General features: G+C 34.2%; 2 protein-coding genes across 3 annotated transcripts in view; one reads left to right on the forward strand and one right to left on the reverse strand.

Moving 5' to 3' along the window:
- Positions 1 to 14016, reverse strand: part of OXSM (3-oxoacyl-ACP synthase, mitochondrial) — a 488173-nt gene that overhangs the window by 162407 nt on the left and 311750 nt on the right. The window lies entirely within an intron of this gene.
- Positions 1 to 14016, forward strand: part of TOP2B (DNA topoisomerase II beta) — a 66273-nt gene that overhangs the window by 31769 nt on the left and 20488 nt on the right. For both annotated transcript variants that reach the window (XM_050779438.1, XM_050779437.1), the window contains exons 11-25: positions 1340 to 1478; positions 1815 to 1972; positions 2129 to 2254; positions 3178 to 3288; positions 3370 to 3475; positions 4988 to 5097; positions 5420 to 5512; positions 5609 to 5723; positions 7444 to 7565; positions 7805 to 7953; positions 8506 to 8737; positions 11504 to 11638; positions 12241 to 12441; positions 13420 to 13615; positions 13759 to 13850. In XM_050779438.1, the coding sequence (XP_050635395.1) occupies positions 1340 to 1478; positions 1815 to 1972; positions 2129 to 2254; positions 3178 to 3288; positions 3370 to 3475; positions 4988 to 5097; positions 5420 to 5512; positions 5609 to 5723; positions 7444 to 7565; positions 7805 to 7953; positions 8506 to 8737; positions 11504 to 11638; positions 12241 to 12441; positions 13420 to 13615; positions 13759 to 13850 (2085 nt within the window). The remainder of the gene's footprint in view (positions 1 to 1339; positions 1479 to 1814; positions 1973 to 2128; positions 2255 to 3177; positions 3289 to 3369; positions 3476 to 4987; positions 5098 to 5419; positions 5513 to 5608; positions 5724 to 7443; positions 7566 to 7804; positions 7954 to 8505; positions 8738 to 11503; positions 11639 to 12240; positions 12442 to 13419; positions 13616 to 13758; positions 13851 to 14016) is intronic.

Here is a 14016-nt window from a genome sequence, read left to right on the forward strand (position 1 = left end):
TTTAATGTTTCCTAAAACAATTGTTTTGCCAAGAACTAAAGTAGGAAATTGTGTAACTAATTGGATTTTTAGTTTTGCATTGACCATTGTAAAGGTCATATTTCCCCTAACAAATGTACCGATCCTCATGCAACTCTTTCATCTTCTATACTCTCATTTCAACTTGATCTACTGATTTTATCTTTACACATGTTTAAAAATTGTGGTAACATATGCATAACAAAATGTACTATTTTCTACATGTTTTAAAGTTGCTTTGCTTTGCACGTAATTTTTTTAGGCTACCTTAACTTCTCTAAAATAATGTGAGAGCCCAAATAAATAAATGAAGATGAATCAATCACAGCCTCTCCTCTTTGGAATTTTGGTGGGGAAATACTGTATAACTGTACTAGAACTAACGTATTTCTCATATTCCAAAAAGTAGATAATCAGAAACAAAAACAAAAGTTGTTTTTAGGTTCTAACTTAAGGCCTGTAGAAATAGTACTTTTGGATCTAATCTTAATGAATTCTGAGTACAAATTACCCTATGTTAATGCTTTCCCAAATTTCTCTCCTCATAACAGTTGTTTCCTTGATGAAGTGATTTGACTTTAAATTTTATACTTTTTCATTTTAGGTGCACTAAGTTTAAATTTGGCAACACAGTTCACCTCTTTTGTTTATGTCTTAAACATTCCAAAAAACTGTTTTATACACCTAACATCAAATCACCCAGGATGATAAAAAATCTTTAGTACTTAGAGTTGGAGATGCTTAACTTTCTTTTCCTTTTTCTGTCTGGGTTAACATCTTGCCACAGATTGATTCACTGCAGAGTACAAACAATATGTAATGTTGAAGTCTTTGTTACCAAGCTATTTAAAGAATAAAGTCTATTCATAAGTTACCAAGGTTATCCTAATGTTCCTTTTAGGTTAATACTTTTTGTCATAGTGAATTAAAAGCTCACATTTTGTATTGAAGGATATCAGAAATGTCAACGTCTAGAATTTCCCAGCTAGTAGGTTCATGTGTGGATCTGTTTTCACTGTGTTAATTTTAATAAAATTAATTTGTAACAAGAGCAATGTATATTCCTCATGGAGTTTATTATAATAGAATGTTTCTCATATGTAAAAGTTATCCTTTTTAATGTATTTATATTTTAGCTTTAGTTTTACTGTAGCTGAGTAAAAATTGGTTAGCATGTATCATGATGCTTATCACCATTATTGTTTTGCCCTAAAATACCTTAAAATTGCACAGATTCCAGGTCTTGCATTAGGCCCTATACATTTTAGCTAAATGTATGAATTTTCAGCTTGTTTGTATACCATTATTCTTTTATTTTTAGGCCTCTAATTGTGGCATTGTAGAAAGTATCCTAAACTGGGTGAAATTTAAGGCTCAGACTCAGCTGAATAAGAAGTGTTCATCAGTAAAATACAGTAAAATCAAAGGTATTCCCAAACTGGATGACGCTAATGATGCTGGTAAGATTGATATTTTTAAATAAGATTTTGATTTAAGTTTCACTTTTAATTTATCTAGTTACAGAAATTTTTTATTTTCCACATATAGTTAGACTATGATTTTCCATTGAGAGTGTAATTTTACTTCATTGAAATTATCACATACACAATATATTACTAGTTTTCAGGGGATAGGAATTCAATAAAATATACTTAATATTTGTACTGAGCAATAACATAAGATAACTTTTATAATCTTTCACTGTCAGCATTCTGATGTTAATTTTCTGACTTCATTTTTCTCATCAGTAAAAGTATGAGAAATTTTTACTATGTATAATTTTAAATTTCTCTCAGGTGGCAAACATTCCCTGGAGTGTACACTGATATTAACAGAGGGAGACTCTGCCAAATCACTGGCCGTGTCTGGATTAGGTGTGATTGGACGAGACAGATACGGAGTTTTTCCACTCAGGGGCAAAATTCTTAACGTACGGGAAGCTTCTCATAAACAGGTATATATATGTGTATATATATGTATACACACACGCACACATACATATGACATTTCTAATACTTTACCAAACTTGTGGAATTTTTAAATGTAATTTCTGACTCATTGTATATTTCAACACTTTGAACTACTTTCAATGCTTTTCCGTTTTGAACAGATCATGGAAAATGCTGAAATAAATAATATTATTAAAATAGTTGGTCTACAATATAAGAAAAGTTACGATGATGCAGAATCTCTGAAAACCTTACGCTATGGAAAGATTATGATTATGACCGATCAGGTTGGTTTTAAAGTTACCATATATTTTAAATTCATGTCTTCTTCAGATTCTACTTTTAATATTTGTTTTATGAGACTTGCCCCAAGATAGTATAACTGAAAGTGATTATACATCAGGGGAAAAAATAAAAAAACTTTATCATTTAGTGGAAACATTTGTATGAAGCACATTTTACATTATCTAATTTTTGGGGTAACAGTCTTATGGGTTAGTTAAAAATATTTTAAAATGCAATATGTGTGAGGAGAACATAATACAGTGTGGTAGTATGGCAGCCTGCCTACAAGCAGGAACAAAATTGTGGAATTAACAAGTAAGAAAGATTCATGATAATGGTTAATATTTATATATGATGGCATGATTTGGAATGCACAAATACCAAGAAGACTTAAATAGTAAAATGACAGTAATCAAGAACTAGAAAATTGAAAAGTAAGGATTTCAGATGCATTCAACTATTTTCTCTTACACACTCTAAAGTATTTGTAGAGAAAATCTGCAACTGAAAAAACTATTAATATGTAGTTTTAAGCAGAAATTTTCCAATTTTTTATCTAAGGAAGACTTGTGAATATCTGTATTACCTGGATTTCCCTACCATTTCCCATTAAGGTGGCATCGTAGCCATGTTTTATTTTATGTATTTTCCATCCTTAAATCATTCTTTTAGTGAAATCTGGGGAAACTATAGAACAGATACAATGATAATATATTTTTATAATGACAGATTCAGTCTATTACTACTATATTCTTTATTTGCATATTAAGAAAAAATTTAGTGTGATCATCTTAATAGCTTTTGTAAAGTGCATTTCTAAAATTCAGAATTTTGTTTTTTTGCATTCACAGGTTTTAAAATTTGTTTAAGTAATCATTTTATAAAAGTATTACAGGATTTTTTTACTTTACTAACATTTATTTAGGATCAAGATGGTTCTCACATAAAAGGCCTGCTTATTAATTTCATCCATCACAATTGGCCATCACTTTTGAAGCATGGTTTTCTTGAAGAGTTCATTACTCCTATTGTAAAGGTACTCTTTGCATTAATATATTTTTATATTGTTGTCTTAAAGGGTAGCAGAAAAACTAATTTTTTTTTTAATTAATTCAAGGCAAGCAAAAATAAGCAGGAACTTTCCTTCTACAGTATTCCTGAATTTGATGAGTGGAAAAAACATATAGAAAATCAGAAAGCCTGGAAAATCAAGTACTATAAAGGTTTGTATTTTAAAATACTTAGATTTTAAATATTGATATAAATGTATTCTTATGAAAGCAATCTAAAACACATCTTGAAAGTTTGACTCTATTTTAGACTTCGAAAATAGCTATCACTGATTTTAAAATATTGTTACAGAAAAATTTATGCAAATAGAATAATGTAATAGATTCCATTGAATGGGATCACCATTCCAATGGCCAGTCTTGTTTCCTGTAAACTTCCTTTATTGCCACTCCATTAGTTTGAAAAAACTTCCAGACATTATAGTCTAGTATTTCACCTATAACTAGTATGTATTTCTAAAAGAATTTCTTTAAGTAACCCATAATACCATTATCATAACCTTCTTTAATATCCTATTGTTGAGACAGGGTCTCGCTTTGTCACCCAGGCTGGAGAGAAGTAGCATGAACACAGCTCACTGCCACCTTGACCTTCCGGGCTCAAGTGATCCTCTTGCCTCAGCCCCCCAAGTAGCTGGGACTACAGGCATGTGCCACCACACCCAGCTAATTTTTGTATTTTTGTAGAGATGGGGTTTGGTTTGTTGCCCAGGCTGATCTTGAACTCCTGATTTCAAGCCATCCACCCACCTTGGCCTCCCAAAGTGCTGGGATTACAGGTGTGAGCCACCATGCCTGGCTCCCTTTTTTTTTGGATAATGTTAAATACCCAACCAGTGTTAAAATTCCCCTGGACTGTATTAAAAATGTTTATTTTTAGAGTTTTTTATTTTTATTTTATTTTTTTGAGATGGAGTCTTGCTCTGTTGCCCAGGCTGGAGTGCAGTGGTGGGATCTTGGCTTACTGCAACCTCTCCCTCATGGGTTCAAGTGATTCTCATGCTTCAGCCACTCGAGTAGCTGGGATTACAGGCTTATGTCACCATGCCTGGCTATTTTTAGTAGGGGCAGGGTTTTGCAGTGTCGGCCAGGGTGGTCTAGTCCTGGCCTCAAGTGATCACCCACTTCAGCCTCCCAAAGTGCTGGGATTACAGGCATGAGGCACCGTGCTTAGCCTGAGTTTTTTTTTTTTTCCCAAAGTTAGGATCCATATAAGGTCCACACATTGCATTTGATTGATAAGTTTATTAATACAGCATTTCTCTTTTTATATTTTTTCCTTGTAATTTATTTGTTAAAGAAGTTGGGTTGTTTGTTCTGTGTAATTTTCCACATTCTGGATTTTGTTAATTATATTCCTCTAGTTACATTTAATATATAGTATTTTCCTGTGCCCTTATTTTCGGTTAACTGATGGTTAAATCACAGGCGTGATCAGATTTGGGTTACAGTTGTTTGGCAAAAACATTTCATAGGTATCGCTGTGTACTTTCATCAGGAAGCATCTTGATGTCTACTTTGTCTGTAGTTGCTTATTAAGATTGCAGTTGGTATAGGTGTTGCCAGCGTGATCCATCTGTTACAACTTTTCCACCAACTTTTCACTTGATGGTTTTGAACAGACATTGATATCCATGACTCACTTTTATTTTTAAAATTGTGCAGGATTGGGTACTAGTACAGCTAAAGAAGCAAAGGAATATTTTGCTGATATGGAAAGGCATCGCATCTTGTTTAGATACGCTGGTCCTGAAGATGATGCTGCCATTACCTTGGTAATTAAGTTAATTCTTTAAAAGCTTTTGTTAGCCATACCCCTACCTTCTGTTCCTTTCCTCCCAGTCCTGGTTCCCTATGAAAAGTCTCTTTTGAATGCTCAAGCTAGTTAATTTTAGTTTTTTCCCCAGATGATGCTGTGCTAGTATAAACTTCTTTAATTGAAAGACCTTAGTTCAAATGTGTTTTTGATAAAAATATTGTAAAATAACCTAATTTTCCAGAAATTAAGAATTAGTTATTGGCCAGTTATACGTTTTAATTTTGTAATGAAATTTATTTTATTTTTAATGTGCAAAATCATTACCTGGAATCTTTCAGGCATTCAGTAAGAAGAAGATTGACGACAGAAAAGAATGGTTAACAAATTTTATGGAAGACCGGAGACAGCGTAGGCTACATGGCTTACCAGAGGTTAGTCTTAAGAGCGGTGACCTGGGGGAAGAAGGAGAGAGAGACTAGAATTCATGCAGTAATAATGATAATATTGCTATATAACTTTTCTCTTAGCAATTTTTATATGGTACTGCAACAAAGCATTTGACTTATAATGATTTCATCAACAAGGAATTGATTCTCTTCTCAAACTCAGACAATGAAAGATCTATACCATCTCTTGTTGATGGTGAGTAATGTTTATTTAAAAACCTCATTTTTGTATTTTATTTACTATAGTTTAATTTTATGTACTTTAAGCCATCCTTATGATACATATTAAAATTCTTGAAATTTTGTATATGAAGAACTTGTTCAGACGAATTTAAGGCCTTTTTGATTTTGCTTTTGTTACATGTTTTCATAGTGCTGAAATCTTTAATATTCCTTAATTTGAAACTTTTAAACCCTTTCTGAGTTTTTCAGGAAAATTAATTTTAAAAGTCTTAAAGCTTTTGCCCAAGTTGTCTGCAAATTTTCTAAAATACAAAGTAAAATGGAATTTTGATCATTTCTAGAATATTTATCAGAGATTAAATTTTAAAAAACTTTTATTCCGCACTATCCAAAGCCTAAAGCTTTAACTTAACTTGAAAAAATTTAGGAACTATTTCTAACTTGAAAAAAATTTAGAAACTATTTCTTGTTAGTTGAAGCAGATTTTCATCTTCTATCTAGAACTTTTTTTTTCTCATAACCTTTACCATTTGTTGATCTTTGTATTGCTTGGCTTTTCTGGTAATAGATGATTCTACCTATCCCTCAAGTTCTAGCCACAAATTGCCTTTCTTCTATGAAGCCTTCCCTAGCAATTCTACTCTAAATTGGTCTTAGATACCTTAACTTCTATGCCAATTATTATGTACCTCTTATTTTACGTTTGTTCATTTTGCCTCTAGAATTAAATTACAAAATTCTTAAGGAAGTTACCATATTTTATCATCCTCATGTTTTATCATACTCTGGGTCCAGTATGATTACAGCGATGGCATATACTGAAAAGATTGTTACTGTGCTCATTGGCCTAGAGCAGGGGTGTCTAATCTTTTGGCTTCCCTGGACCACATTGGAAGAGGAAGAATTGTCTTGGGCCAAATGTAAAATACACTAACCCTAATGATAGCTGATGAACTTAAAACAAAAACAAAAAACAAAAATAATCGCAAAAACAAAACAAAACAAAAAAAAACATGATGTTTTAAGAAAATTGATAAATTTGTGTTGGGCCACATGCAGCCCATGGGCCATGGGTTGGACAAGCTTGGCCTAGAGCAAGAAGAATGATAAGAAAGCAGAGTGATTTGCCCACATTGTTTCATGCAATCCTTATGATAACTGTATTAGGAAAGTAATTATTTCTATTACTTGGATAAGGACACAGACTTACTAGTTATTTGCTTAGTCACATGGTAAATGAGCAAGTTGAGAAGAATATACAGATTAGTGAGATTCTAAAGCCTTTATTCTTCACTACCACAATAAACCTCTTTTTATAAGGGTTTTCCTGAGTGGGATAATTAGAATAGATTTCAGGATCCTTGATGGCATGCTGGCAGTTTAGTTAGCTACAAATGGCATTTTGGTTGTATGAGTGTTTGGAAACTACTGTTAAAAGAGTTTGGTGCCACTGGGTGATTCTTTAAGGCCAGAATGTTGTCTTTCAGTTAGCAGTTCACTTTTGGAATATATGGAGATGGCATAAAAACATGTTAGTGTATACCTGCAGATAGCTTTCTGGGGAAAAAAACAAAACAAAACAAATGTGTTAATATATACTCACTTTGGTACAGAATCTCAAGTAACAATTTTACTGATATTCTTGAAAAGCAAATTGTATCTTTGCTTTATTTCCCTGAATTGTTACAACTGTATCTTGAGGTAACATTTTAAAAGAACTCTTTTAAAAATAGGCTTTAAACCTGGCCAGCGGAAAGTTTTATTTACCTGTTTCAAGAGGAATGATAAACGTGAAGTAAAAGTTGCCCAGTTGGCTGGATCTGTTGCTGAGATGTCGGCTTATCATCATGGAGAAGTAAGCATTAAGATTGGAATCCGTTGAGAACTATAATTATTGTCTTGAAGAATGATAATTACACGTAGTATTTTTCCTTTAGTAAAGTCTTCAGAAATGTAAAAGAGTTAAGAACAGAATATACAGATTAGTGAGATTCTAAAGCTTTTATTCTTCACTTGGATTTTAATACAAGTTGGGGAATAATTATAGAAAATTTAGAACATTAATGTTATGTTCTGCCGCCTTCTGTTGTATAGCAAGCATTGATGATGACTATTGTGAATTTGGCTCAGAACTTTGTGGGAAGTAACAACATTAACTTGCTTCAGCCTATTGGTCAGTTTGGAACTCGGCTTCATGGTGGCAAAGATGCTGCAAGCCCTCGTTATATTTTCACAATGTTAAGGTAAATATTTACTGATACAATGGTATAAAGTTTGATTTGATTTGCAACCAACTGACTAAATGTTTGATGGAATTATAGCTGTGGAGAGATGTGATTGATTGGTTATTCTACTTAGAAGGTGAATGTTCCAAATTATTTGACCACAAATAGAATGAAGTCAATTGACCTTAATTTTTATGAATTAATTGGTGAAATCAGTCCTAATGAATGCAGGGTGTTTTTCTCACTAACTTTACTCTTTAGGCTGAAGATGGGTTATATGCTTTATTCAGAGTAATAGGAAATTATTAAAAAGTTATCAATATTAAAGAAGTCAGGTAAGTAAGTACCTAAGTAAAATAGGACTATTTTATTCTGGGCTTGTAACTGAGAGAAAGATGCATTTGATAATACAGTTAGGCAGATTTTATTGTTAAGCAAACGTAATCAACATTACTGAAAATGCATTCTCTTTAAAAGATTTATTTTTGCAATGTGAAGTTTTCAATTATGTATAAAGTTTCTTTCGCAAAGCCATGACATTTTTTCATTTGCTGCTTTTTTTTTCATTAGCTCTTTAGCAAGGCTACTTTTTCCTGCCGTGGATGATAACCTGCTTAAGTTCCTTTATGATGATAATCAACGTGTAGAGCCTGAGTGGTATATTCCCATAATTCCCATGGTTTTAATAAATGGTGCTGAGGGCATTGGTACTGGATGGGCTTGTAAACTACCCAACTATGATGCTAGGGAAATTGTGAACAATGTCAGACGAATGCTAGATGGCTTGGATCCTCATCCCATGGTAATTATTTTGAACTTAATGTTTATTTAACAAATGACAATGGGTAAGCTACAAAGTCCAGTCATTTTAGAAAAGTAATGGAGTATTTTTATTTTAGAACATATTGTAGACCATAAAGACCTAATTAGGGTATAATTTGATATGTGCCTACAGTAAAAGGTATAAACTTTGGAATGAGTTCTGGAGGTAAGTTTCATGGGGAGAAACTGTTTATTTAAATTTAGAAACACCTCATATTCCAGGTTTTCAAACCTCTAAACCATATATTAATAGAAAACAATCCTTTTCTGATAAAATTATATGTAACTTTGTTTCTGTTCTCAAACTACCACCTCTTATTAGTTTGTAAGGATGCTTAAAAACACATTGTATTCATTAGTGTACCATTTGTAAAAAGATAAAAACTACATTGTATATATTTTAAATATATCCGCAAGGCTGGGCGTGGTTACTCACACCTGTAATCCTGGCACTTTGGGAGGCCAAGGCCTAGGCCGAGACGTGTGGATCACCTGAGGTCAACAGTTCCAGACCAGACTGACCAACATTGGGAAACCCCGTCTCTACTAAAAATACAAAAAAAATTAGGTGTTGCTTGGGTGCGGTGGCTCACGCCTGTGATCCTAGCACTTTGGGCGGCTGAGGTGGGTGTATCATCTGAGGTCAGGAGTTCTAGGCCAGCCTGGCCAAACCAGGCAGAACCCTGTCTTTACTAAAAATACAAAAATTAGCCGGGCGTGCTGGTGGGCGCCTGTCATCCCAGCTACTTGGGAGGCTGAGGCAGGAGAATCACTTGAACCTGAGAGGTGGAGGTTGCAGTGAGCCAAGATTGTGCCACTGTACTCCAGCCTGCGCAACAGAATGAACTCCGTCTCAAAAAAAAAAAAAAAAACTCCATTTTTTTAATGCTCTTTTCTTGTATCATTCACTCTGCTTAGACCTCCAAGAAAAATGTCCTCAAAAAATGTCCTTCCTTTCTCCCCATGATTTAAAATTACCTGGAGAAAAGTGTGTTTGTATTAGCAAAATGATAATGCTTATTGTAGAAAATATAGATAAGGGAAGAGGAAAAAATCCATAATCCCACAATATAGAGACAATATTTTGATGTATTTTTCCAAGTTTTATTTCATTTTTGTATTTTAAAATGAAAGTTACTCTTTAACAATAAGACATATATTCTGCTTTTTCTCTTAAATATTTTAAAGTATTTTAAAATATTTCTAACATAAGCATCAAATTTTTAATGATAGTGTGTTACTGAAATGGTTTTGAATTCTTTAATGGATTTTAGATTGTTAAGATAGTGTATTTGATCAATAAATGCTGCTTATGTGCCTACTATGTGTATGAAACTGTGTAAAGTGGTGAGATAAAGAGCTATAGTTTTTGTCTTCGGAAAGTTAGACAGTTGTCAAGACAAGACATTGAAGCATCAAGGCCTGAAATTTAACAGTGACCAACGATACTGATAGTTGCTCAGTATGCCAGAAGAAATATCCTATGCTATGTGCTCAGTTTCTTTTTTTTTTTGAGACAGAGTATCACTCTGTCACCCAGGCTGGAGTACAGTGGTGTGATCTTGGGTCACTGCAACCTCCACCTCCCAGGTTCAAGCGATTCTGCTGCCTCAGCCTTCTGAGTAGGTGGGGCCACAGGTGTGCGCCACCATGTCTGGCTAATTTTTGTATTTTTAGTAGAGACGGGGTTTCACTGTGTTGGCCAGGCTGGTCTCGAACTCCTGGCCTCAGGTGATCCGCCTGCTTTGGCTTCCCAGAGTGCTGGGATTACAGGCGTGAGCCACTATGCCCTTCCTATATATTCAATTTCTTTTTTTTTTTTTTTTTTTTTTTTGAGACGGAGTCTCGCTGTGTCGCCCAGGCCCGGGCTTCTTAATGATAATAATGAGTAAGAATTTTAGAATAGGCCAGGCGCAGTGACTCATGTCTATAATCCCAGCACTTTGGGAGGCTGAGCTGGGCAGATCACTAGCTCAGGAGTTCAAGGCCAGCCTGGGCAACATAACAAAACCCTGTCTCTACAAAAATACAAAAATTAGCTGGACATGGTGGCACGCACCTGTAACCCCAGCTACTTGGGAGGCTGAGGTGGGAGGATCGCTTGAGCCCAGGTTGTTGAGGCTGCAATGAGCCAATATCGCGCCACTGCGCTCTAGCCTGGGTGGCAAAGTAGGGACCCTGTCTCAAAACGAACAAACGAAAACTTAGAAGAGGGAGAGATGACTTATAATTCAGTTGGGAAGGATGAATAAGATTTATGTAGATGAATGATGAATGGGGTTGGGCCTGAATATGTGTCAGGACTTGTGGATAGAGTGAAAGTGAGAATATTCAAAATAGTCAAACAAAATGTGGGAGAAGAGTAGTGGTTTTGTAAGACAAGTCATTAGAGAAAAAATTGAAAGCCAGGTTGGGTTCAGACTATGGAATGCTTTCAATGTGAGGCCCAAGGAGTTTGAATTTAAAGGATATTGATCTAGGGGAGAAGTAGGTGTAGGAGAAGTAGGCTGAAAGAAAGTACTGTTCCAGGAAGACTAGGAAAGATGATACTAACATTTTGAGATTGGAGGATGTTCAGGTTATATTAACAGAAGCTATGAGTTTAAGATCAATTGATAAGTTGGAAAGGGACAATTGAGGATGAGAAATTTTGTTTGAGGCACATTAATCTGTCAATGTTAGACCATAGAGTCATGGTACTGGTACTCAAGAGAGAAGTCAATGCTATTTACATTTTTCTCTACAGCTTCCAAACTACAAAAACTTTAAAGGGACGATTCAAGAACTTGGTCAAAACCAGTATGCAGTCAGTGGTGAAATATTTGTAGTGGACAGAAACACAGTAGAAATTACAGAGCTTCCAGTTAGAACTTGGACACAGGTCAGTGTAAATATGTGATTTGCCTGTGGGAAGGGCAGTGTATTAAGCAATTTTTTCTGGTAAGGATGGTTCCACCATTGTTTGTCCTAAGCATGCGTAGTGTTAAAAAAATTCCTGTAGCTTCTTTTACCCTTCAGTTGAATTTGTGCTTTGAATATTTAAATAGTATTTATATCTAAGTAGTGTAGTATGACTTATGTTAGGTAAGGCTTTTATAGACTATTATCTTTGTATTTATCTTAGAATGAAAGGAGTAGAATATGACATAGTGTTTTTAATTCTTATAAATGTGGTCAGTAAATTCATGTCAGTATCAACTTTACAAATCTAAAAGCTAGTTGATGTCATCCTTTTCATACTCAGCCTTTATCTTACCCTTTAGAGTATGAGTGGGTCAGCACCATTACTACTTACGTCTTTTCCTACCACCAAGATCCCCATATATTGCCTTCTATACTGATTGGATAGGAGAGGATAGAGATCAGGGTTTCCTTTTTAATTCCCCATAAGAGTTGAGAATTTTCAAAAGACTGTATGACTTGTAGTATGAGAACATGAGAGTGTGTCATGAAAAGAATCACTTATTTTTAAATCTTTTATAGGTATACAAAGAACAGGTTTTAGAACCTATGCTAAATGGAACAGATAAAACACCAGCATTAATTTCTGATTATAAAGAATATCATACTGACACAACTGTGAAATTTGTGGTGAAAATGACTGAAGAGAAACTAGCGCAAGCAGAAGCTGCTGGACTGCATAAAGTTTTTAAACTTCAAACTACTCTTACTTGTAATTCCATGGTAATTTATTAGATTTACTATTAATTTAATCTTTCTTGCATGGTGTAAGTCAGATTATTATAATTGGTTTCATAATGAGAGTGGCTGTAGTAAGCCTGAAGGCATTTTTTGCCGAAGATTCTAGGGCCACGTTCCTTTCTTCTAGTATTGTCCACTACCCTTACTCTCAACTCTGTGTTTATGCATCTGGGCTTGAATACACAGGATACACACACCTTCACACACATTGACTAAAAGTTATGAGAGTGGTTATTGGAGGGCCTTTGTGTACTTTATGCCCATCTCTATTAGCATTTTAACTGTAGAGTACTCGTAACTCTAATCTGCTTTATTAAACTTGTACATTTATCTTTGTACAACTGGGGAGGAAGGTAGAAACTTTTAAGTGTGTGATTCTTCAAGTTCCATTCCAAATTACCTTTTAGATTTAAAAAAGTAAAAAAAGTTCAGCAATGGTACAGTGGCTGAGAAAAAGTGCCATAGTCTGCTGAGAAAGGCTGATGGAAGAAAGAAAAAGGATAGGGAGTTCGGGTGACTGGATTACAGCAGATATAAAAGAGAGAGAGAAAGGGGACAAATGCATATACACAGAATATATGGGGGAGGAAAAACTTTAACATTTTTAAGCTTAGCAATAGAATAGGTATGTTTTCAGTTTGGGGAAAAATCATTTTTTAGGTGGTTTTATGGCTACTTTAAGAGCCCTTTTTTAAAGGCCTATTTTTGTCTTTCAAAATTATTCCTATTTTAAATAGTTTCGTCGTCATGAGAATTGATCAGCTTGCAGTCACCAAAGGAATATTTACAGAAATGTGCTTAATAGTTTTAGTTCTGTTTAATGGTTTTTAGGGGTAGTCTGTGTTCATATACATGCATTATGGTTATATATTATGGTTATTTTAAATTTTGTAGATGTTATGTAAGTTAAAATACCAGTACTGATCTATATGATCTGCAAAATATATGTGTTTCGCTTAGGTACTCTTTGATCATATGGGATGTCTGAAGAAATATGAAACTGTGCAAGACATTCTGAAAGAATTCTTTGATTTACGATTAAGTTATTATGGTTTACGTAAGGAGTGGCTTGTGGGAATGCTGGGAGCAGAATCTACAAAGCTTAACAATCAAGCCCGTTTCATTTTAGAGAAGATACAAGGGAAAATTACTATAGGTAAGATACAACCTTTAAAAATTTGAACATTAGTTAAAATGGAAAAAAACTTTATTAATAGAAGACATTTTTATCAGTAGAATATAAGCAAATACAAATTGAATCTCTTATCTTGATCCTAACTTTATTTTTCCCTCACATAGAGAATAGGTCAAAGAAAGATTTGATTCAAATGTTAGTCCAGAGAGGTTATGAATCTGACCCAGTGAAAGCCTGGAAAGAAGCACAAGAAAAGGTAATCATTTGCAGAAAAAGACATTCAGAGAAGCTTTTAAAAGCAACTTCCAAAACAAAAATTCAACCCCTAAATTTTAAATTTAGTACTACTAAAGGTGCTGAGTTGTCTGTTTAGAGACTGAAATCTTCTGTTTATCCACAGAACAGATACAGTACAGGAATTT

Source organism: Macaca thibetana, chromosome 2, assembly GCF_024542745.1.
Source record: "Macaca thibetana thibetana isolate TM-01 chromosome 2, ASM2454274v1, whole genome shotgun sequence".
Classification (NCBI taxonomy): Eukaryota; Metazoa; Chordata; class Mammalia; order Primates; family Cercopithecidae; genus Macaca; species Macaca thibetana.